This window comes from Arabidopsis thaliana, chromosome 5 (assembly GCF_000001735.4).
Source record: "Arabidopsis thaliana chromosome 5, partial sequence".
NCBI lineage: Eukaryota > Viridiplantae > Streptophyta > Magnoliopsida > Brassicales > Brassicaceae > Arabidopsis > Arabidopsis thaliana.
In genome coordinates, this window is record NC_003076.8 from 24,035,444 (window position 1) to 24,056,575 (window position 21,132).

Here is a 21,132-nt window from a genome sequence, read left to right on the forward strand (position 1 = left end):
CTCTGAAATTATTAGGCTCACCATTCACTTAAGGCTATGTCAAATATAATTGATGTGATAGTTTATTGCTTAACGTGCTTCTGGGTCTGCTCCATATCTTCCATGATTGAGTTCATGATAGTGATGTTGGGACTTTGCTGTCCTCTTTTTCTTATTCATTTTGTTGAATAGAAAATGCATTTACTCATTTCTTTTGGCTTGGCAAAGTCTTTCTTTCGGCTTTTACATTTTCTTCCTAGCCAAATGGTTTTCTTGATTTTTCCTTGGAAGGTTAGAGAAGATGATTATATGAAGAATTCTCTTGGCCTTTTGTTCCTGCTAGTCTCCATCATTCATATTGTTCGAGCTCAAGACCAACAAGGTATCAGAAACCTTTTTTTTCCCTTTTAAACACATTCTTTTACAAACTTTTTGGTTCTCAGAAGTGCATTGTTTTAAAGAATAATCTTTATAAATGTCTGCCAACAGGATTCATCAGTTTGGATTGCGGACTCCCTGCGAATGAACTGTCTCCTTATGAAGAGAGTTTCACTGGACTGCGGTTCTCTTCGGATGAAAAGTTCATACGTAGTGGAAAAAACGGTCGAATCCGAGAAAATCCTCAGGGATACGCTAAGCCGTACGCTGAGATATTTTCCAGATGGAATAAGGAACTGCTACAATCTAAACGTTGAGAAGGGCAGGACACATTTGATTGTGGCTAGGTTTGTATATGGAAATTATGATGGTTTTGACCTTAAGCCAAAGTTTGATCTGTATCTTGGACCTAATCTATGGGCCACGGTGGATTTGCAAACAGAAGTTAATGGTACAGCGGAAGAGATCTTACACATCCCAACATCAAACTCTTTGCAGATTTGTCTTGTTAAGACTGGGGAAACTATACCGCTAATATCGGCTTTGGAATTATGGGAAATGGTTCTTATATCACTAAGTCTGGTTCCTTGAATCTTTTATCACGAACATATCTTAGCAAGTCAGGATCTGATCTACGGTAAGTTAACTTCAACTGATCATTGTTTGTTCTTTCTGCTCTGTTTCAATACAAGGGTTGTTTTCATTGACACTTAGAAAAGGTCATACATAAGGTTTTAAGGCAATCAATATGATCATTTTTTTTTGTTTTACTACTAAAACAACATTGTTTCCCACCCCCAGCTACATGAAAGATGTATATGATCGCACATGGGTATCATATGGAGCCAGTTTTCGGACGGGATGGACCCAGATTTATACCGCTCTTGAAGTGAACAATTCCAACAATTATGCTCCACCGAAAGATGCGCTAAGAAATGCTGCCACACCGACTAATGCCAGTGCACCATTGACGATTGAATGGCCTTCAGGAAGTCCCAGTCAGGAAGTCCCAGGGACCAATATTACTTGTACGCACACTTTGCTGAGATCCAAGACTTGCAGGCAAATGATACCAGAGAATTCAACATCCTATTTAACGGAGAAGTTTTTTCTGACCCTATCATTCCTAAGAAACTTGACATAACTAGTGTCCAAAGTGTGACCCCAAAAACTTGCCAAGAAGGGAAATGTAGTTTGCAGCTAACAAGAACCAACCGATCAACTCTTCCACCTCTACTTAACGCTTTGGAAATCTATGCAGTCATCCAGTTCCCGCAATCCGAAACAAATGAAATTGACGGTATGTCTTATGGTTAGTGATCTAGGAAACAAAACATAAGCATGGTACTCATGTATGCATTTTTCATGTATTACTTTCTAACATCATCGAAACTTTTTATGTCAGTGATTGCTATAAAAAAGATTGAAGCCATGTACGAATCGAGTAGAATCAACTGGCAAGGCGATCCATGTGTCCCTCAACATTTTATCTGGGATGGTTTAAATTGCAGCAATACGGATATCTCCACACCACCAAGAATTACTTCTTTGTAAGTCGTAAAATCAGTAGACACGGACACTAACTCTTCAAGATCTGTTAGTAGTCATGATCTTTAACTACAACTTTGAATGTGGTTTTGAAAACTTTACCAGAAACTTGTCTTCAAGTGGTTTAACTGGAAACATAGCTGCTGCCATTCAAAACCTTACGCAACTAGAAAAACTGTAAGTATGACTCCTTTGTCGATTGAAAGCAAGAAATTGTTCTATATATAATATCATATAAATTCTCTCTTTCTAACATTAGGGACTTGTCGAATAACAACTTGACTGGAGGGGTGCCGGAGTTTCTAGGCAACATGAAATCGTTGTCCTTCATGTAAGTTTCTCTCAACATACTTCTTAATGTTTTTCAGATTCCACCTAAGATCATTTTCGTTTTTAACAGAAATTTAAGTGGGAACAATCTTAGTGGTTCAATACCTCAAACTCTTCAAAAGAAGAGACTAGAACTATTGTAAGAAACTTTCTACATAGTTTTTGAAAATTTCTCAGTTGTTTATCCACAACCCTATTGTGCATTTGATGTCATGATAAATCCTTGGCTTCTTGTAGTGTTGAAGGAAACCCAAGGCTCTGTCTCTCTGATTCATGTAGGAAACCACCTAAGAAGAAAATTCATGTGGCAATTGTTGCATCAGTTGCTTCTGCTGCCATTGTCGTTGCTGTATTGATTCTTTTTCTTATACTCAGAAAGAGAAAGTCAACTATTGTACAAGGTACTTGCAAGAGAGACATCAAATAAGAAAACTTTATCAAATCTTGTAAATGTCATTGTTCCATTGCATTAAAAGAAGAGATACAAAGAAAAATCGATATGATAATATCCTTTTTCTGATGTATAGGTCAACACCTGCCACCGAGCACATCAACTGTAGATGTTACATTTGCTAATAAGAAAAGCAAAAGGTTCACATATTTAGAGGTCATCAAAATGACAAACAACTTCCAAAGAGTCTTAGGTAAAGGAGGGTTCGGCATGGTGTATCATGGTACTGTAAAGGGTTCTGATCAGGTGGCCGTTAAAGTACTCTCTCAATCGTCAACTCAAGGGTATAAACAATTCAAAGCAGAGGTATCCATATTTCTGCAATCTTCCCAACTAAACTATGTTCTGTGTCTAGCATAACTAAAGGTTACAGTTACAGATTTCAACATTATTTTAATATGAGTCTTTCTTTAGGTTGATCTTCTTCTGAGAGTTCACCATACAAATTTGGTGAGCCTCACTGGGTATTGCTATGAAGGAGATAATTAGGCCCTTATCTATGAGTTTCTTCCCAATGGAGACCTAAAACAACATTTGTCAGGTATATTGTTCTAGTAATCTCATCGCATTTGGTCATGAAACTCAGAAATAGCCTTGAATGGGTCTAAAAGATCTAATATACAGGAAAAGGAGGTAAATCCATCATCAACTGGAGTATTCGTCTACAAATAGCCTTGAACGCAGCACTAGGTTTGTACTAACTTAAATACCGTAGAATAAGATGTATATCGACTCATTTTCAGGTTTGCGGTAAATCATTTGATATAGCTGGCTCCATTGCAGGATTGGAGTACTTACATATTGGATGCATACCGCCAATGGTTCATAGAGATGTCAAAACTGCCAACATATTGCTAGATGAGAATTTCAAGGCCAAACTCGCTGATTTTGGTCTCTCAAGATCTTTCCAAGTTAGAGGTGAGTCCTATGATTCGACATTCGTTGCTGGTACTCCTGGATACCTTGATCCCGAGTAAGTATCTCTTTGTTTTGAAACTTCCTATTCATTCTTCAATGGTTAAAGAGTATATACCCTGTTCTTGTCTTGCAGATATTACCCTACAAGTCGGTTAGCTGCGAAGAGTGATGTCTACAGTTATGGGATCGTGTTATTGGAGATGATCACAAACCAGCCCGTGATCTCTGAAAAGTACCACATAACAGAATGGGTTGGCTCTAAGCTTAACCGAGGTGATATTATTGAGATCATGGATCCAAACCTTGGCGGGGTTTATGACTCTAATTCTGCGTGGAGAGCACTTGAGCTGGCAATGTCATGCGCAGACCCTTCTTCCTCGAAACGACCAACCATGTCTCAGGTAATCAACGAGCTAAAAGAGTGTCTTGTGTGTGAAAACTCGAGGATGAGCAAGACTCGAGGCATGGAATATCAAGAAATGAATATTAGCTTGGATACTTCGGTGGTTCCTGGAGCAAGATAGTTTTGACTTTTGAGTAGTTGTCTACTTGTTGTACCAATATTGAATCAACATATCAATTTGTAAAACATCTATAATAAAATGTGATTTCTTCTCCATGGTTTTGCTTTTGTGACATTCTCCAACAACAACAAAAAAAAAACACTTTTTCGTTATAAAAAGAAAAAAAAAATGGTGAAGACGCCTAAACCCTAGTAAGAGTGGGGCTTAAGCCCAATGGGCCAAACAAGCGTCTGTGAATGGCGGCAATTTCTTAACGCGAATCAATCGTCGATCGCTGGAGAAAAGGTCTCACCGCCGGGAACTGCTGATGATGAAGAAGCGCTCTTTTTCTCGCTCGACGGGATCTTTCGCCGTCGTAAACCACCGGAGATTATCATTCTCAGTCGCCGACTCGCCGAAGCCTGCTGAGATAGATGAAAAACCTAGATTTCTCTTGGACTCGCTGCTCTGTGGATTATCCAAACAGGTGTTTGCTTTGACATTACACTATAATTTCTACTTACGCATCATGAACTCAAATCTTCTGGTGTGATTAAGATTGTGACATTTGTGCTAAATCAACTTGTTAAACATGGTTGTGATTTCTTATTGAAGGAAATAATTAGGCTAATCAACTTTAGCTGAATTTAAGAGAAAATGATGTCTTCTTACCTCTGTGAAGCTGCACTAGAATCACACACATTTACTCTTTTTCGCCACTGACTTGTCAAAAGTCTTTCTTTTGTGAATGATATGTTTTTTTTTTTCCCTTATTTATTTGATGTTTATCTCTCAGACCAAGATTTCTCTCAGACTCGCTGCCCTGTGGTTATCCGAACATGTTTTTCTTTGGATTTTGATAGTGTCTTCTTAAACAAAATAATCAGAGGCTAATAACCTAAGCTAAACTTAAGAGACTCACAAATTATTGAATTGAGAGCATCCAAACAACAACAAAAAAGACATTCAAGAAAACAAAAACCCAAAAAGACCGTCTTGTACTCTAGGTTGTTGGACTCGTCTTATATTATTGATTGTCCTATAATGTGCCAATTTATTGCTTAACGTACTTCTTGGCCCGCTCCCAAATTCATGACGGGGATATTGGGACATTGTCGTCCTCTTAACCCTCATCTTTCCCTTGGCGAAGGGCTAGCTGCACTAGAAAACACATTTACTCAATTTTTCACCATTGACTTATCAAAAGTCTTTCTTTTTGTGAATGATTTGGGTTTGCTTATTTATTGAAGTTTATCTTCAGCAGCATTACCGATTATCGATTTCATTTTTCTAACAAAAACCCTTTTCCAAAACTACAGGGAAATTGGTAAGACGCCTAAACTTAAAAACCCAAACAGGTTTCTCTTTTGAGATTGCACTAAAATGTCTTCGTGCATCATCACTTCATGGTGGATTAAGATCTTTTGGTACGATTGATATGATAGTTTCTTTGGAACTAAGATTCATGCTGATTGTCTGATTAATTAAGAAACTACTGTTGCATCAAAAGTGACACTTCTCTAGTAAAACTAAAGAAAAAGAATATTGTTTGTGATTTCTTAAACAAAATAATTAGAGACTAATAACCTACGCGATAAAAGAGAACTCACAAATTAGTGAGAGCAAAAAAACTACGGAAAGGACAGTCTTTAAAGAAAAACACAATAAACAATCAACGAAAAAGGGCAGTCTTGTTTGGACTGTGATATATCAATGTGTGCTTCTTGGTCCGCTCCTTAGTTTCCCAGAAAAAAACTTCATGACGGTGATGTTGGGACATTGTTGTCCTCTTAACCCTCATCTTCTTCCATTGGTGAAGCTGCCTGCACTAGAAAACATATATACTCATTTTCACCATTGACTTGAGTCCTGACTAAGTCTTTCTTTTAGTGTATGATATTTGGGTTTGCTTATTTATTTAAAGTTTTATCTTCAACAGCATAGCCACCCGTTGGTTTCTTGATTTTTCCTTGGGAGTTAAGAAAAGATGGAGAGTTCTTTTGGGCTTTTGTTGGCACTGTTAACTTTGACCATCATTCATATTGTTCAAGCTCAAGACCCACAAGGTATCAGATATCGTCTTTGTTCTATATACATCTATGTGTAGAAACATTTTGGTTATAAGAAAGAAGTGCACTGGTTTTAATGTCTGTTAACAGGGTTCATCAGTTTGGATTGCGGGCTACCCGCAAATGAGACGTCTCCTTATACAGAGACTCAAACTGGTCTGTTGTTCTCTTCGGACGCAACATTCATCCAGAGCGGAAAAACTGGTAGAGTCCAAGCAAATCAAGAGAGTAAATTCTTGAAGCCATACAGAACGCTGAGATATTTCCCAGAGGGAGTACGGAATTGCTACAATCTGAGTGTGTTCAAGGAGCGTAAATATTTGATCGCTGCTAGTTTTTTATATGGAAATTACGATGGTCATAACATAGCCCCTGTGTTTGATCTTTATCTTGGACCAAATTTATGGGCGAAAATAGATTTACAAGATGTGAATGGTACAGGGGAAGAGATCTTACACATCCCAACATCGAACTCGTTGCAGATATGTCTTGTTCAGACTGGGGAAACTACACCGCTGATATCCTCTTTGGAATTACGGCCAATGAGAACTGGAAGCTATACCACTGTGTCTGGTTCCCTGAAAACATACAGGCGTTTATATTTTAAAAAGTCTGGATCTAGGCTACGGTAAGTCAACTTTTAACTGAACAATGGCTCTTCTTTCTGCTATGTTTTCTGTGCCTTTGTTTCTCATTTGTCTGTTTACACTTTTTCAACACAAGTAGGCTGATTTCTTTTCAAGGAACATCGACTCTAAATAATATAGAAGACAAGAAAAAAACAATGAAATTTTCCATACATTTGGTTTTAAGACGATCAGTATGGTAATATTACAACGGTTCACGATGGTGAATAACATAGTTTCATTTTATGATACCTATTCTGCTGCTAAAACAATATTGTTCTTAACCCCTAGGTACAGTAAAGATGTTTATGATCGCTCATGGTTTCCGCGCTTCATGGACGAATGGACCCAGATTTCCACTGCTCTCGGGGTGATTAATACCAACATCTACCAACCACCGGAAGATGCGCTGAAAAATGCTGCCACGCCTACTGATGCTAGTGCGCCACTGACATTTAAATGGAATTCAGAAAAATTGGATGTCCAATATTACTTTTACGCACACTATGCTGAGATCCAAGACTTGCAGGCAAATGATACCAGAGAATTCAACATCTTATTGAATGGACAAAATTTATCTGTGACTGGCCCTGAAGTCCCAGATAAGCTAAGTATAAAGACCTTCCAAAGCTCGTCACCGATAAGTTGCAATGGATGGGCATGTAATTTTCAGCTGATAAGAACCAAAAGATCAACTCTTCCACCTCTACTTAATGCTTTGGAAGTCTACACAGTTATTCAGTTTCCACGGTCCGAAACAGATGAAAGCGACGGTACGTGACTTTCTTTTCCAGGTCTATGCTTTCTTATGTTAGTAACGAAATAAATCAAAAACACATCGATTCTTTTATTATGTCAGTGGTTGCTATGAAAAACATCTCAGCCAGCTATGGATTGAGTAGAATCAACTGGCAAGGCGATCCATGCTTCCCTCAGCAGCTTAGGTGGGACGCTTTAGACTGCACCAACAGAAATATCTCCCAACCACCAAGAATCACTTCTTTGTAAGTCGTAAATTTAGTGGTACGCACGCACTCTTCAAGATCTGTTAGTAATCTTGATCACTAACACTTTGAATGTGCATTTCAATAGAAACTTGTCTTCAAGTCGTTTAAATGGAACCATAGCAGCTGCCATTCAAAGTATTACACAACTTGAAACACTGTAAGCTTTACCATTGTTAATTGAATACGAGAAACTGTTATTATATGGATGGGAATAAATTTGATAAACCTTCAAGTGTTTATCCTCTATTGCTAACGTTAGGGACTTGTCGTATAATAACTTAACTGGAGAGGTGCCAGAGTTTCTTGGCAAAATGAAATCGTTGTCGGTCATGTAAGTTCTCTCTCAATATATATTTTCTAATGCTTTTCAGATTCCAACTCAGTTGTTTTTAACAGAAACTTAAGCGGGAACAATCTTAATGGTTCAATTCCGCAAGCTCTTCGAAAGAAAAGACTAAAACTATAGTAAGAAACTTTCCACATAGCTATATGAACTTTTATCAATAAATATCTGTAACCATTCTGTGCATTTGATGTCCTGAACAACCCTTATTTTATTGTAGCCTTGAAGGAAACCCAAGGCTTATAAAACCACCTAAGAAGGAATTTCCTGTGGCAATTGTTACATTAGTTGTTTTTGTCACAGTCATTGTGGTTCTTTTTCTTGTTTTCAGAAAGAAAATGTCCACGATTGTAAAAGGTACTTGCAAGAGAGGCATTAAATAAGAAAAACTTATAAATCTTGGGAATGCCGTTCGTTGCTCCGTTGCATGACAAGAAGAGATGCACATTAAAAAAAGAAATATCATAACATCCTTATTCTGATGTACAGGTCTACGCCTGCCACCAAGGACATCAATGGTGGATGTTACATTTTCTAATAAAAAAAGCAAAAGGTTCACATATTCAGAGGTCGTCCAAGTGACAAAGAACTTCCAAAGAGTTTTAGGTAAAGGAGGGTTCGGCATGGTCTATCACGGTACTGTAAAGGGTTCTGAACAGGTGGCCGTTAAGGTTCTCTCTCAATCGTCAACTCAAGGCTCTAAGGAGTTCAAAGCAGAGGTGCCCATATTTCTGTAATCTTCCCAACTATACTATGATCTGTTTCTCCAAAGGTTACGGATTTCAACATTTTCTTAACACGTAGTCTTTTTTAGGTTGATCTCCTTCTGAGAGTGCACCATACAAATTTGGTGAGCCTGGTTGGGTATTGCTGTGAAGGAGATTACTTGGCCCTCGTCTATGAGTTTCTTCCCAATGGAGACTTAAAACAACATTTGTCAGGTGATATATTTTCTTAATTATGTCACGTCTAATAGTTGCTCATGAAACTCAGAAGACCTGAATGGATCTAACAATCTAATATACAGGAAAAGGAGGTAATTCCATCATCAACTGGAGTATTCGACTGCGAATAGCTTTGGAAGCAGCACTAGGTTCGTACTATGTTAAAAAACTGTAGGACAAGATATCAATTCCGTTCATATTAGTTTGATGATAGGTTTGATGATATTTGTACTCAATTGCATAGGTTTGGAGTACTTGCATATTGGATGCACACCACCGATGGTTCATAGAGATGTCAAAACTGCCAACATATTGCTCGACGAGAATTTTAAGGCCAAACTCGCTGATTTTGGTCTTTCAAGATCTTTCCAAGGTGAAGGCGAATCTCAGGAATCGACAACAATTGCTGGTACTCTTGGATACCTTGATCCCGAGTAAGTATTATTAGTTTCCAGATACACACACTCAAACACTTGTTCTGAAACTTTTTATTCCTTCTTCGATGATTAAAGAGTATATATTATGTTGTTGTCTTGCAGATGTTACCATTCAGGTCGATTGGGTGAGAAGAGTGATGTCTACAGTTTCGGGATCGTGTTATTGGAGATGATCACAAACCAACCAGTGATCAATCAAACCTCGGGAGATTCTCACATAACACAATGGGTTGGCTTTCAGATGAACCGAGGTGATATTCTTGAGATTATGGATCCAAACCTTCGCAAGGATTATAACATTAATTCTGCCTGGAGAGCTTTGGAACTGGCAATGTCATGCGCGTATCCTTCTTCCTCAAAACGACCATCCATGTCTCAGGTTATACACGAGCTGAAAGAGTGTATTGCGTGTGAAAACACAGGGATAAGTAAGAATCGAAGCTTGGAATATCAAGAAATGAACGTTAGCTTGGACACTACGGCGGTTCCCATGGCAAGATAGTTCTGAATGTTTTCTACTAATAAGGAATCAATACTCAACTAGTTACACATTTAGCAAGATTTGTAAACTTGTTAAAGTAATGATTGAAGTGTGTAATTGTGTATACGTCTTGTAGATAAACTCGAAGTCGACAAATTTCCTTCTGCGTTCATTGATTATTAATATATTCAGATCAATATTCTCTGCTCTTTTGGTTTCTTCATATGTCTTGAGTACCACGAAAAGGTAGTTTTGCTTTGACCATCTACATTTCAAAGATCATTTTCTCTACAATCTTGGTTTCTTTCAATGTGGTTTACTTTTGTCTGTAATTGTTTTCTCTCATGTTAATCCACTTACCCATTTCTAATTTTTTTTTTTTTTTTTTTTCCTGCCTATGAAACAGAACTAGGTCTCTCAATCCTAGTCAACTATCATAATGTTGGTGACTGGTGAGTCTGCTTGCTATTGATGCCATCATGCCACTAGCCTTTTGTGTGACACTAATTAACGACCATTGACCAGTTCTCAGAATTTCTTCATGTTGTCATGGTGTTGAGTGTCTAGTGGCTTATTAAAGCCAATATCTTTGTTGCGTGATTGATACATTCTTTGGAAGTTATACTAAAAGCAAGTTGCATATTTCTGACCAGGAAACTAAAAACTAGACTGATATACACAATTTTCATGATAGTGATGTTGGACCATTATCTCCCTTTTATTCTTCTTATTCCTCTCGTGGTGAAGTTGCATTAGAATACACCTTTTGGTCATTATCCATCATGTTTAAGCCTAAGGGCTAATTGTTATAAACCTTGTTTATTTCCTGCTGACCTACTTTGCTTTGTAATATCTAGTCAGCATATATAGATCATTGTGTGCCTAAATAATGCTGAATATTGTTGTGGTTTCTCACTTTTTATTCATATGATTTGAAACAAAGTCAGGTCTACTACATATATAAGTCAACGACCATTAGAATGTCAACTCTTTTTGAACATTTCTTCATGCATCATTGTGGTAGTCTGGTGGCTATTAAACCAATATCTTTTTTGTGTACTTGACAAGTTCTTTTGAAGTAAATTGCATATTGTCTGACCAAGAAACTATACTGATGTTCAATGCCACAAATGACCCCAGTCAAGTTCATAATAGTGATGTTGGAACATTGTTATCCTCTTATCCTTCTTCTTCTTCCCATGGTGAAGTTGTAAAAGCCATGACTTGAAAAAGTCTTTGCTTTTAGTTTCCAGTTTGTTTTTTGCTTATATATCCTCTTGTTATCTTCCTGAGCTTAGGCAACGATTTTTGTCATTGGTGGGTAAGAAGAAAATATGGAGAGGTCTCTTGAGCTCTTGTTGCTCCTTATCAGAACTTTGGCCATCATTCATATTTCTCAAGCTCAAAGCCAACAAGGTAACATAATCCATGCCTAAACTGACACATATATATGTGTATTCTTCATCTTCTTGTTCTTATTAATCGTATTTTCAACATTCATGTTTTTTTTTCCATGTCTCGTAACAGGGTTCATCAGTTTGGATTGTGGTCTACCCGCGAATGAACCATCTCCTTATACAGAGCCGAGGACTGGATTGCAGTTTTCTTCGGACGCAGCATTCATCCAGAGTGGAAAAATTGGTAGGATTCAAGCAAATCTGGAGGCTGACTTCCTGAAGCCATCAACGACGATGAGATATTTTCCAGACGGAAAACGGAACTGCTACAATCTAAACGTTGAGAAGGGAAGAAATCATCTTATCAGGGCTCGGTTTGTATATGGAAATTATGATGGTCGTGACACTGGCCCCAAGTTTGATCTGTATCTTGGACCTAATCCATGGGCCACGATAGATTTGGCAAAACAAGTGAATGGTACACGTCCCGAGATCATGCACATCCCAACATCAAACAAGTTGCAGGTTTGTCTTGTTAAGACTGGGGAAACTACACCGCTAATATCGGTTTTGGAAGTACGGCCGATGGGAAGTGGTACTTATCTCACCAAGTCTGGCTCTCTGAAACTTTACTATCGAGAATATTTTAGCAAGTCTGATTCTTCTCTAAGGTATCAACTTCAACTGAACATCATCTCCTCTTTTTGCTCTGTTTCGCTCTTTGTTCTGTTTTGCTCTGTTTTGTTTTTGGCTCTGTTCTCCTCTGTTTTTGCAAGTGTGTATCTGTTTCCAACGTGGATTGAAAATAATTTTTTTTAGAAACTAGAAAAGGTTTATAACAAAGATTAAAACAGAAAAAGTCTCTAAAGATCTAAGATAAGAAAAAAATGATATTTTCGGATTTTCCATCTTATTTTTATGTTCCTCTGCTGAAACGATGTTGTTCCCATCCTCAGGTACCCTGATGATATCTATGACCGCCAATGGACTTCGTTCTTTGATACAGAGTGGACACAAATTAACACCACTAGCGATGTGGGAAATTCCAATGACTATAAGCCACCAAAAGTCGCTCTCACTACTGCGGCCATTCCAACTAATGCCAGTGCGCCATTGACGAATGAATGGAGTTCAGTAAACCCCGATGAACAGTATTACGTATACGCCCATTTTTCTGAGATCCAAGAGTTGCAGGCAAATGAAACCAGGGAATTCAACATGTTACTAAATGGGAAACTTTTTTTTGGCCCTGTGGTTCCTCCAAAGCTAGCAATAAGTACTATCCTAAGTGTGTCGCCGAATACTTGTGAAGGAGGGGAGTGCAATTTACAGCTGATAAGAACCAACAGATCAACTCTTCCACCTCTACTTAACGCTTATGAGGTCTACAAAGTTATTCAGTTTCCGCAGTTGGAAACAAATGAAACCGACGGTACGTGTGTTTCAAGGTTATGCTAATACGATCTATGCTTTCTTATGATAGTATGGAAAGAAATTTATTATAAACTCTAAAAGAGTATTCAAAACGTTTTATGTATTCTTTCTAACATCACCAAAACATTTATATAACAGTTTCTGCTGTGAAAAACATCCAAGCCACCTATGAATTGAGTAGAATCAACTGGCAAAGCGATCCATGCGTCCCTCAACAGTTTATGTGGGATGGTTTAAACTGCAGCATCACAGATATAACCACGCCACCAAGAATCACTACTTTGTAAGCCATTAGTTCACTAGTATACACATCAGGATCTATAAGTGATCATGATCATATTATTGAATATGGTTTTGGAAATTTCACCAGAAACTTGTCATCAAGTGGTTTAACTGGAACGATAACAGCTGCCATTCAAAATCTTACGACACTAGAAAAGCTGTAAGTATGTCTTGTTGCTGATCAAATGTTACGTGTATGCAAAAAAAAAAATTGGATGTAATATGGTATTATATTCTCTCTTGTTAACTTTAGGGACTTGTCGAATAATAACTTGACCGGAGAGGTGCCAGAATTTCTAAGCAACATGAAATCGCTGTTGGTCATGTAAGTTTCTCGCAAAAACATATTTTCCAAAATGCTTTTCACATTCCACCTTGGATCATGTTCATGCATGTATCACAATTTCTCTTTTTTTTTTGCAGAAACTTAAGCGGGAACGATCTTAACGGTACAATTCCTCAATCTCTACAAAGGAAAGGACTTGAGCTACTGTAAGAAGCTTCCCACATATATTATGAACTTTCTTTACCATTATCCACAACCCTTTTGTGCATTTGATTTCTAAGAAAAAAACACTTGTTTCTTGTAGTTATCAAGGAAACCCCAGGCTTATTTCCCCTGGTTCAACTGAAACCAAATCTGGCAAGAGCTTTCCAGTAACAATAGTTGCATCAGTTGGTTCTGCAGCCATTCTTATTGTTGTGCTGGTTCTTGTACTTTTTCTCCGAAAGAAAAAGCCGTCGGCTGTTGAAGGTATTTGCAAGAGAGACATATCAAACTAGAAAAGCGATAAATCTAATGGATTTGGTTTTTTCTAACCCCTGATTTATGATCTAACAGTTGTTCTCCCGCGTCCAAGTAGGCCAACGATGAATGTTCCTTATGCTAACTCACCTGAGCCGTCAATCGAGATGAAAAAGAGAAAGTTTACTTATTCAGAGGTTACGAAAATGACTAATAATTTCGGAAGAGTTGTAGGGGAAGGAGGATTTGGCGTTGTCTGCCATGGTACTGTAAATGGTTCTGAACAGGTGGCTGTTAAACTACTTTCACAATCATCAACTCAAGGCTATAAAGAGTTCAAGGCAGAGGTATTTCCAGTACAATCTTTCCAACTAGTATCTGTTTTCAACATCAGAAACCTAATGGGTTTTTTTGTTTTCCTTTGCATGAATGCATTAGGTTGATCTTCTTCTGAGAGTTCACCATACGAATTTGGTAAGCCTTGTCGGATATTGTGATGAAGGAGACCACTTGGCCCTTATCTACGAGTTTGTACCCAATGGAGACTTAAGACAACATTTGTCTGGTAAAACTTGATGTAACATTTTATAATGGTTATAATATGTATCATGAACTCATGAAAACATGAAAGGATCTAATGGTCTGATATATAGGAAAAGGAGGTAAACCCATCGTCAATTGGGGTACTCGGCTAAGAATAGCGGCGGAGGCAGCACTAGGTTTGTACCAAGTTACACTGTAGAACTTGAATCCATTCGATTGGTTTTACAAGAATCATTTAATATTATTGAATCATTTTGCATAGGTTTGGAGTACTTACACATTGGATGCACACCACCAATGGTTCATAGAGATGTCAAAACTACAAACATATTGCTGGACGAGCATTATAAGGCCAAACTTGCTGATTTTGGGCTCTCGAGATCTTTCCCTGTTGGAGGTGAATCTCATGTTTCGACGGTGATTGCTGGTACTCCTGGTTACCTTGATCCAGAGTAAGAATCAATTAACAGTGCTGAAACTTTTCTTTTCTTTCGTCGATACTTAAAGAGTATATACCATTCGCTTTCCTTGTAGATATTACCATACAAGTCGGTTGAGTGAGAAAAGTGATGTTTACAGTTTCGGGATTGTTTTATTAGAGATGATCACAAACCAAGCAGTGATTGATCGAAACCGCAGAAAGTCTCACATAACACAATGGGTAGGGTCTGAGCTTAACGGAGGAGATATTGCTAAGATCATGGATCTAAAGCTTAACGGTGATTATGATTCTCGTTCTGCGTGGAGAGCTCTTGAGCTAGCAATGTCGTGCGCGGATCCTACCTCAGCAAGACGACCAACCATGTCTCATGTTGTTATTGAACTAAAAGAGTGTCTCGTGTCTGAAAACTCGAGGAGAAATATGAGTCGAGGCATGGATACACTAAGTTCCCCTGAAGTGAGCATGATCTTTGATGCTGAGATGATTCCCAGAGCAAGATAGTTTGTGCTGCAAGTGACACAATTGTAATGAAACCACCACTCAACGAATTTACTTGTGGCTTTGACATGTCGTGTGCTCTGTTTGTATTTGTGAGTGCCGGTTGGTAATTATTTTTGTTAATGTGATTTTAAAACCTCTTATGTAAATAGTTACTTTATCTATTGAAGTGTGTTCTTGTGGTCTATAGTTTCTCAAAGGGAAATTAAAATGTTGACATCCCATTTACAATTGATAACTTGGTATACACAAACTTTGTAAATTTGGTGATATTTATGGTCGAAAGAAGGCAATACCCATTGTATGTTCCAATATCAATATCAATACGATAACTTGATAATACTAACATATGATTGTCATTGTTTTTCCAGTATCAATATACATTAAGCTACTACAAAATTAGTATAAATCACTATATTATAAATCTTTTTCGGTTGTAACTTGTAATTCGTGGGTTTTTAAAATAAAAGCATGTGAAAATTTTCAAATAATGTGATGGCGCAATTTTATTTTCCGAGTTCCAAAATATTGCCGCTTCATTACCCTAATTTGTGGCGCCACATGTAAAACAAAAGACGATTCTTAGTGGCTATCACTGCCATCACGCGGATCACTAATATGAACCGTCGATTAAAACAGATCGACGGTTTATACATCATTTTATTGTACACACGGATCGATATCTCAGCCGTTAGATTTAATATGCGATCTGATTGCTCAAAAAATAGACTCTCCGTCTTTGCCTATAAAAACAATTTCACATCTTTCTCACCCAAATCTACTCTTAACCGTTCTTCTTCTTCTACAGACATCAATTTCTCTCGAGATAAACTAAATCTTCGCTGAAAAAATGTCGGGTCGTGGAAAGGGAGGAAAAGGTTTGGGTAAGGGAGGAGCCAAGCGTCACAGGAAGGTTCTGAGAGACAACATCCAAGGAATCACCAAGCCTGCGATTCGAAGATTGGCTCGTAGAGGTGGAGTCAAGCGTATCAGTGGTCTCATCTACGAGGAGACTCGTGGCGTCCTCAAGATCTTTCTCGAGAACGTGATTCGTGATGCTGTCACTTACACCGAGCACGCTAGGAGGAAGACTGTGACCGCCATGGATGTTGTCTACGCTCTCAAGAGGCAAGGAAGGACTCTTTACGGATTCGGTGGTTAATTAGAGTTTTTCAGATCCGCGTTTGTGTTTTCTGGGTTTCTCACTTAAGCGTCTGCGTTTTACTTTTGTATTGGGTTTGGCGTTTAGTAGTTTGCGGTAGCGTTCTTGTTATGTGTAATTACGCTTTTTCTTCTTGCTTCAGCAGTTTCGGTTGAAATATAAATCGAATCAAGTTTCACTTTATCAGCGTTGTTTTAAATTTTGGCATTAAATTGGTGAAAATTGCTTCAATTTTGTATCTAAATAGAAGAGACAACATGAAATTCGACTTTTGACCTCAAATCTTCGAACATTTATTTCCTGATTTCACGATGGATGAGGATAACGAAAGGGCGGTTCCTATGTCCGGGAAAGTTCCCGTAGAAGACAATGAGCAAAGCTACTGAAACGCGGACACGACGTCGCATTGGTACGGATATGAGTTAAACCGACTCAATTCCTTTATTAAGACATAAACCGATTTTGGTTAAAGTGTAACAGTGAGCTGATATAAAACCGAAACAAACCGGTACAAGTTTGATTGAGCAACTTGATGACAAACTTCAGAATTTTGGTTATTGAATGAAAATCATAGTCTAATCGTAAAAAATGTACAGAAGAAAAGCTAGAGCAGAACAAAGATTCTATATTCTGGTTCCAATTTATCATCGCTTTAACGTCCCTCAGATTTGATCAGCTGCGAGAAAACTTTACTCATGGAAACACCTGAACTATCATCAACACTCGATTCTTCTTCATCAAACCGTCCCTCTTTAGCTACAGAAAAGTTAACACTCGTGTCTCCATGGTTGTAATCATTGAACCGTAGAGGTAACTCACCGATCATGTTTGTGCTGTCTTCTGGATCACCATCAACGACAGCTTCTTGTAGCTGCAAAGCGTATTCAAGATTCCACAACACATCTCCCATTGATGGTCTATCGACTCCATAGTCAGCTAAACATTTCTCCCCTGTTTCACCGAACTTTCTAAGCGAGTCAGGTCTGATCTTACCCCGCAGTGACGGGTCGATGATGTGTTCAAGCTGTCCTTTCTTCTGCCATTTCATTGCCCATTCCGCTAGATTCACCATTTCTCTAGTAAGTGTCGGGTCTATAACAGGTCTCGCGCAGAGAACCTCGAACATAACCACTCCAAAAGAGTAAACATCTGATTTCTCTGTGAGCTGTTGTCTTCTGAAGTATTCTGGATCAAGATATCCGAAACTTCCTTTGACCGCGGTACTCACATGAGTCTGATCGATCTCCGGTCCGGTCTTAGACAGTCCAAAGTCTGCAACTTTAGCCATGAGATTCTCGTCAAGCAATATGTTGGCGGATTTGACGTCTCTGTGAATCACGGGTTTCGCGTCACCGGTGTGGAGATAATGCAATCCTCTTGCTGATCCAATGCATATCTCAAGACGTTGCTTCCAACTCAAGCTAAGAAGACCTGAACCGTAAAGGTGACTCTTCAATGTTCCATTCTCCATATATTCGTAAACCAGAATCATCTCGTTATTCTCGTCGCAGTATCCGATCAAAGAAACCAAATGGCGATGACGGAATTGTGACAACATTTCGATTTCTGTCCTGAACTCTGCAAGTCCTTGCTGAGACTTAGGATTCGCTCTTTTAACAGCTACTTTTGTACCGTCGTGAAGCTCTCCTTTGTACACTTTACCAAAACCACCAACTCCAATTGCTCGATTCTCATCAAAGCTATTTGTGGCCTCTTTAACTGCTACCAAAGGAATTCGATAACTGGAATTGGAAGCTATACTTGCAAGTGTAGTTCCATTTGAGGATGAAGTTGTTCCATTGGATGACAAAGGAATCCAAGTCTTTGAATTACCATCTTGGTCTCGTCCTCGTTTCTTGTACAGCACAAAGAAACCTCCTAAAACCACTAAAGCAAGCAATGAGCCGATCGTTAAACCAATGATCATACCAACATTCTTCTTAGTGGTTGAACTTGAACCACTGGGCAAAAATGTTCCAATACTGAGCTGACTTTTGGAGTTATTCATCTTCATGATCTCTAATCCGTTCAGAATCGCAGTAGGGTAATCCGTGTGAACACTCGATCGACCGATGCTCACACGGATTCTTTTAGTCAGTTTTGCTGATCCTGTGACAAAATCCATCGCGTATGCACCACTCAAAGTGTTGGATAAATAAGAGCTCAGATCAAGATTCTCAACAACATCCATAGAGTCGACATAAAGATTGAAGTAAAGCTGGTTTAGAGCTTTACTCACGATATCGCAGAAATGAAACCGTAGAAAGTACTGAAAACCCGGGTCAACATCGAAATCCCAAGTCACATTGAAGTTGCTAGACGGGTTATCCGCAGAATTCATCTCGGTGCAAGTACCATAGACAGTTCTAGGAGCAGTCTCCTCTGTAGCAAAACCAGGAACATAATCAACAGATGCAATCTTAGACACACTCTTAACTAGATTCTTCTCAACTAGAAACTCAGAATCAGGCTCCCAAATTCTCGAAAGAGTATCGTTACTAGGCGTAACACGCGGACCGCCCATGTTCACTCTATAAACCGTCTCAAGAGCTTGCCATGACAAGCCCTGAAACTTCCCAGGACTGCCTGCAAAGGAAGGATCACCACTGAACAACGTATCAGGAACCGAAACAACCTCGAGCGCGTTCAGAAACGCAAATGAATCACCCGAGGGAGTAAACGTGAGCTCCAGATGATCCGTAGCTACATTCAGAGAGTATTCCTTCATAACTCTGGAACTCACAGTGAAATCACTCAAAAGAACATGTGTTTCTGAAGAAACAGAGAATTTTGCTGAGACCATTTGGAAGTTTTGGTACTGAAAAGGATTGAAATGGAGACGAATCCAGTGACGGCCTCTAGCAACGGAGAATCTGTACTTAGAGATTCCGGTGAAGATTCTCGCCGTCTGGTAAATATCTGAATTTGAATTGCGATTACTGGCGGCGAGGATTTCATTAGGAGAGGTTAGAAAGTTTGAAGCAAGGTTATCAGAGATAAACACTCGACTAGTGACAGTGACGTTGGTTGATGATCCACAGTTGATGAGGTAATTATCCACTGGTACGTATCCATAGCAGAGGAAGATTAAGCAAGGAATCGATAAAATCCAAATCAAAAATCCAAACTTTTCACCACCCATCTTCACAAAACCTGGAAATTTTAAATAATTCGATGGGAATAGACAAAGAATCTATCAGCTAGATTCAAGGGATATACGACATGAGCAAATCAACGGTTTTGTTTTACCAAAGATGACAACTTTATAACGACAGATAAAAATAAAATCATAACGGATAAAATTAAGTAACAAAAAAAACAAATTTTTTGTACCTTAAAGAGTAAATTGTTCCATGAAAGGTACAAAAGTTGAGGATCAGCTGATAGATTGATCTCCAGATTTTGGCTTTTGTGTAATAAAATTTGGGTTTGGAAATTGGAACAGAGTAGTAACAAACAAGAGATGGGTTTTTTTGTGAACTCTGCAAACATGAATATATAAAAAGTTATTAATTTAATATTTGTGTATTAGATGCAACGACAAATAAATTGACGTGAGCAAATATAGGAGACGAAGGGATTGAATTGAATTGTCAGTCTGATTTTTTCTGATGGCTATGAAAGTTAGGAAGAAGACGAAAATTTCCCAGATTTTACCATAAAAAACTGCACAAACGTTAGTGGGTATGTTACATTACCACTTTTTAATCTGTAAAGAAATAGCGATAATTTAACTTTTTCTCTACAACAATACTATATATTTTTCTTGTTAATTATAATTATAATTATAATATCATTTTTGTATGCAATCGTCGGTTCGTCACTCACAGTCACATATGCTAAATCTCAAATATATACTTTCTTTATTCCAAAAAATTAAGGATGGTAGTGGAGGTTGGAAAAAAAGTCAACATATGTAGGTTGTGTAATTTTTTTTAAGGATATACCAAACTTCCGACCATATTTATGAAGAAAGCACGGGACACATGATTTTTTTCGGCATCTGTTCATGCATTATAAATAGATTATCATGAGTTTACTATTCCATGTTCGTTCTGTTGGAAGTTCATTTCAAGTTTTTTTTTTTTTGTCACAATAGTCTCATTTCAAGTTTTTGTTACTAGTTAATTGAGCTATTAAGTTTTATACTTAAAGTATCATACACTACTTAGCCTTGAGATTTTTCATAAATCAAAACGAAACAGAAGCTTAAAGATTTTAAATGAAATGAGGTGGTCACATACATATATGTGTCAAAGATCTAGAAGTTCTAGATTGGATATAAATGAAGAATGACGACATTAACCGCCCCTACTTTTCATCTAAATGGAACATGACATACAATAGAGTTTATCTGAAAGGATCGATAAGATGTCGCTATATTTACTAAAATTATCTATAATATGATGAGCCCACTATGTTTTTCTTGACAATTGGGAACTTATAATATAATTCTTGGATATCAACGTATAAATGATCATTTACATAATCTAGTGCTTGTGTTAGTGTCGTGTGTAATATCCAAGTTCAAGCATGTATCATATGTTGTACAAAATAGTTTCAGCCTAAAATGATATTTGTGGACCTGTGTTGTCTACCGACACATTTGTTTGGA

General features: G+C 38.0%; 5 protein-coding genes and 1 long non-coding RNA gene across 10 annotated transcripts; 4 read left to right on the plus strand and 2 right to left on the minus strand.

Annotated features, from left to right (window-relative positions):
* Positions 1-206: 206 nt before the first annotated feature.
* Positions 207-4,536, plus strand: AT5G59660 (Leucine-rich repeat protein kinase family protein; the record flags this gene model as incomplete). 3 transcript variants are annotated; one of them, NM_001345365.1, is made up of 17 exons in its annotated part: positions 244-361; positions 469-619; positions 705-808; positions 871-994; positions 1,159-1,385; positions 1,463-1,657; positions 1,763-1,907; positions 2,011-2,082; positions 2,165-2,236; positions 2,306-2,374; positions 2,473-2,636; positions 2,763-2,992; positions 3,176-3,227; positions 3,311-3,376; positions 3,470-3,659; positions 3,738-4,127; positions 4,338-4,536. In NM_001345365.1, the coding sequence occupies 17 exons, from the start codon at positions 244-246 to the stop codon at positions 4,534-4,536; spliced, it is 2,568 nt and encodes an 855-aa protein (NP_001331675.1). The 3 variants fall into 3 exon arrangements, with proteins under 3 accessions (NP_001331676.1, NP_001331675.1, NP_200774.2); NM_125358.2 differs by having other exon boundaries at positions 2,315-2,374; NM_001345364.1 differs by having other exon boundaries at positions 207-361; positions 469-808; positions 2,315-2,374.
* On the minus strand, positions 3,699-5,087 carry AT5G59662. Of its 2 annotated transcripts, none has more exons than NR_143358.1 (2): positions 3,907-4,968; positions 3,699-3,829 (listed from the first exon to the last, which is right to left on the minus strand). It is a non-coding gene; the product is annotated as an other RNA (long non-coding RNA). The 2 variants fall into 2 exon arrangements; NR_143359.1 differs by having other exon boundaries at positions 3,795-4,575; positions 4,780-5,087.
* A 600-nt stretch (positions 5,088-5,687) lies between these two features.
* On the plus strand, positions 5,688-10,223 carry AT5G59670 (Leucine-rich repeat protein kinase family protein). Of its 2 annotated transcripts, NM_001345366.1 has the most exons (14): positions 5,895-5,920; positions 6,047-6,173; positions 6,267-6,804; positions 7,094-7,575; positions 7,662-7,806; positions 7,895-7,966; positions 8,069-8,140; positions 8,206-8,274; positions 8,373-8,509; positions 8,642-8,871; positions 8,967-9,093; positions 9,180-9,245; positions 9,341-9,530; positions 9,636-10,213. In NM_001345366.1, exons 2-14 carry the CDS (start codon positions 6,095-6,097, stop codon positions 10,033-10,035), a joined length of 2,607 nt encoding a protein of 868 aa, NP_001318840.1. In that variant the 5' UTR covers positions 5,895-5,920; positions 6,047-6,094; the 3' UTR covers positions 10,036-10,213. The 2 variants fall into 2 exon arrangements, with proteins under 2 accessions (NP_200775.2, NP_001318840.1); NM_125359.4 differs by having other exon boundaries at positions 5,688-6,173; positions 9,636-10,223.
* Positions 10,224-11,068: 845 nt separating this feature from the next.
* Positions 11,069-15,669, plus strand: AT5G59680 (Leucine-rich repeat protein kinase family protein). The gene is made up of 13 exons (NM_125360.3): positions 11,069-11,430; positions 11,542-12,082; positions 12,368-12,843; positions 12,984-13,128; positions 13,216-13,287; positions 13,381-13,452; positions 13,551-13,619; positions 13,718-13,881; positions 13,969-14,219; positions 14,311-14,437; positions 14,526-14,591; positions 14,678-14,867; positions 14,950-15,669. Exons 1-13 carry the CDS (start codon positions 11,349-11,351, stop codon positions 15,356-15,358), a joined length of 2,664 nt encoding a protein of 887 aa, NP_200776.2. The 5' UTR covers positions 11,069-11,348; the 3' UTR covers positions 15,359-15,669.
* Positions 15,670-16,030: 361 nt separating this feature from the next.
* Positions 16,031-16,775, plus strand: AT5G59690 (Histone superfamily protein). The gene has a single exon (NM_125361.3). It carries the CDS (start codon positions 16,206-16,208, stop codon positions 16,515-16,517), a length of 312 nt encoding a protein of 103 aa, NP_568911.1. The 5' UTR covers positions 16,031-16,205; the 3' UTR covers positions 16,518-16,775.
* A 164-nt stretch (positions 16,776-16,939) lies between these two features.
* AT5G59700 (Protein kinase superfamily protein) lies at positions 16,940-20,217 on the minus strand. Its single transcript, NM_125362.3, has 2 exons — positions 19,851-20,217; positions 16,940-19,670 (listed from the first exon to the last, which is right to left on the minus strand). The coding sequence occupies exon 2, from the start codon at positions 19,657-19,659 to the stop codon at positions 17,170-17,172; it is 2,490 nt and encodes an 829-aa protein (NP_200778.1). The 5' UTR covers positions 19,660-19,670; positions 19,851-20,217; the 3' UTR covers positions 16,940-17,169.
* Between the last annotated feature and the right edge of the window lie 915 nt (positions 20,218-21,132).

What these genes read in the sequence shown, in the direction of transcription:
- AT5G59680 (NM_125360.3), top strand. Translation starts at nt 11,349, where the DNA reads ATGGAGAGGTCTCTTGAGCTCTTGTTGCTCCTTATCAGAACTTTGGCC. An exon ending in CTTACGACACTAGAAAAGCT is followed by an intron (nt 13,288 to 13,380) that starts GTAAGTATGTCT and finishes TGTTAACTTTAG; the next exon opens with GGACTTGTCGAATAATAACT. An exon ending in ATGAAATCGCTGTTGGTCAT is followed by an intron (nt 13,453 to 13,550) that starts GTAAGTTTCTCG and finishes TTTTTTTTGCAG; the next exon opens with AAACTTAAGCGGGAACGATC.
- AT5G59670 (NM_125359.4), top strand. Translation starts at nt 6,095, where the DNA reads ATGGAGAGTTCTTTTGGGCTTTTGTTGGCACTGTTAACTTTGACCATC. An exon ending in TCAAGCTCAAGACCCACAAG is followed by an intron (nt 6,174 to 6,266) that starts GTATCAGATATC and finishes GTCTGTTAACAG; the next exon opens with GGTTCATCAGTTTGGATTGC. An exon ending in AATGTCCACGATTGTAAAAG is followed by an intron (nt 8,510 to 8,641) that starts GTACTTGCAAGA and finishes TCTGATGTACAG; the next exon opens with GTCTACGCCTGCCACCAAGG.
- AT5G59690 (NM_125361.3), top strand. Translation starts at nt 16,206, where the DNA reads ATGTCGGGTCGTGGAAAGGGAGGAAAAGGTTTGGGTAAGGGAGGAGCC.
- AT5G59700 (NM_125362.3), bottom strand. Translation starts at nt 19,659, where the DNA reads ATGGGTGGTGAAAAGTTTGGATTTTTGATTTGGATTTTATCGATTCCT.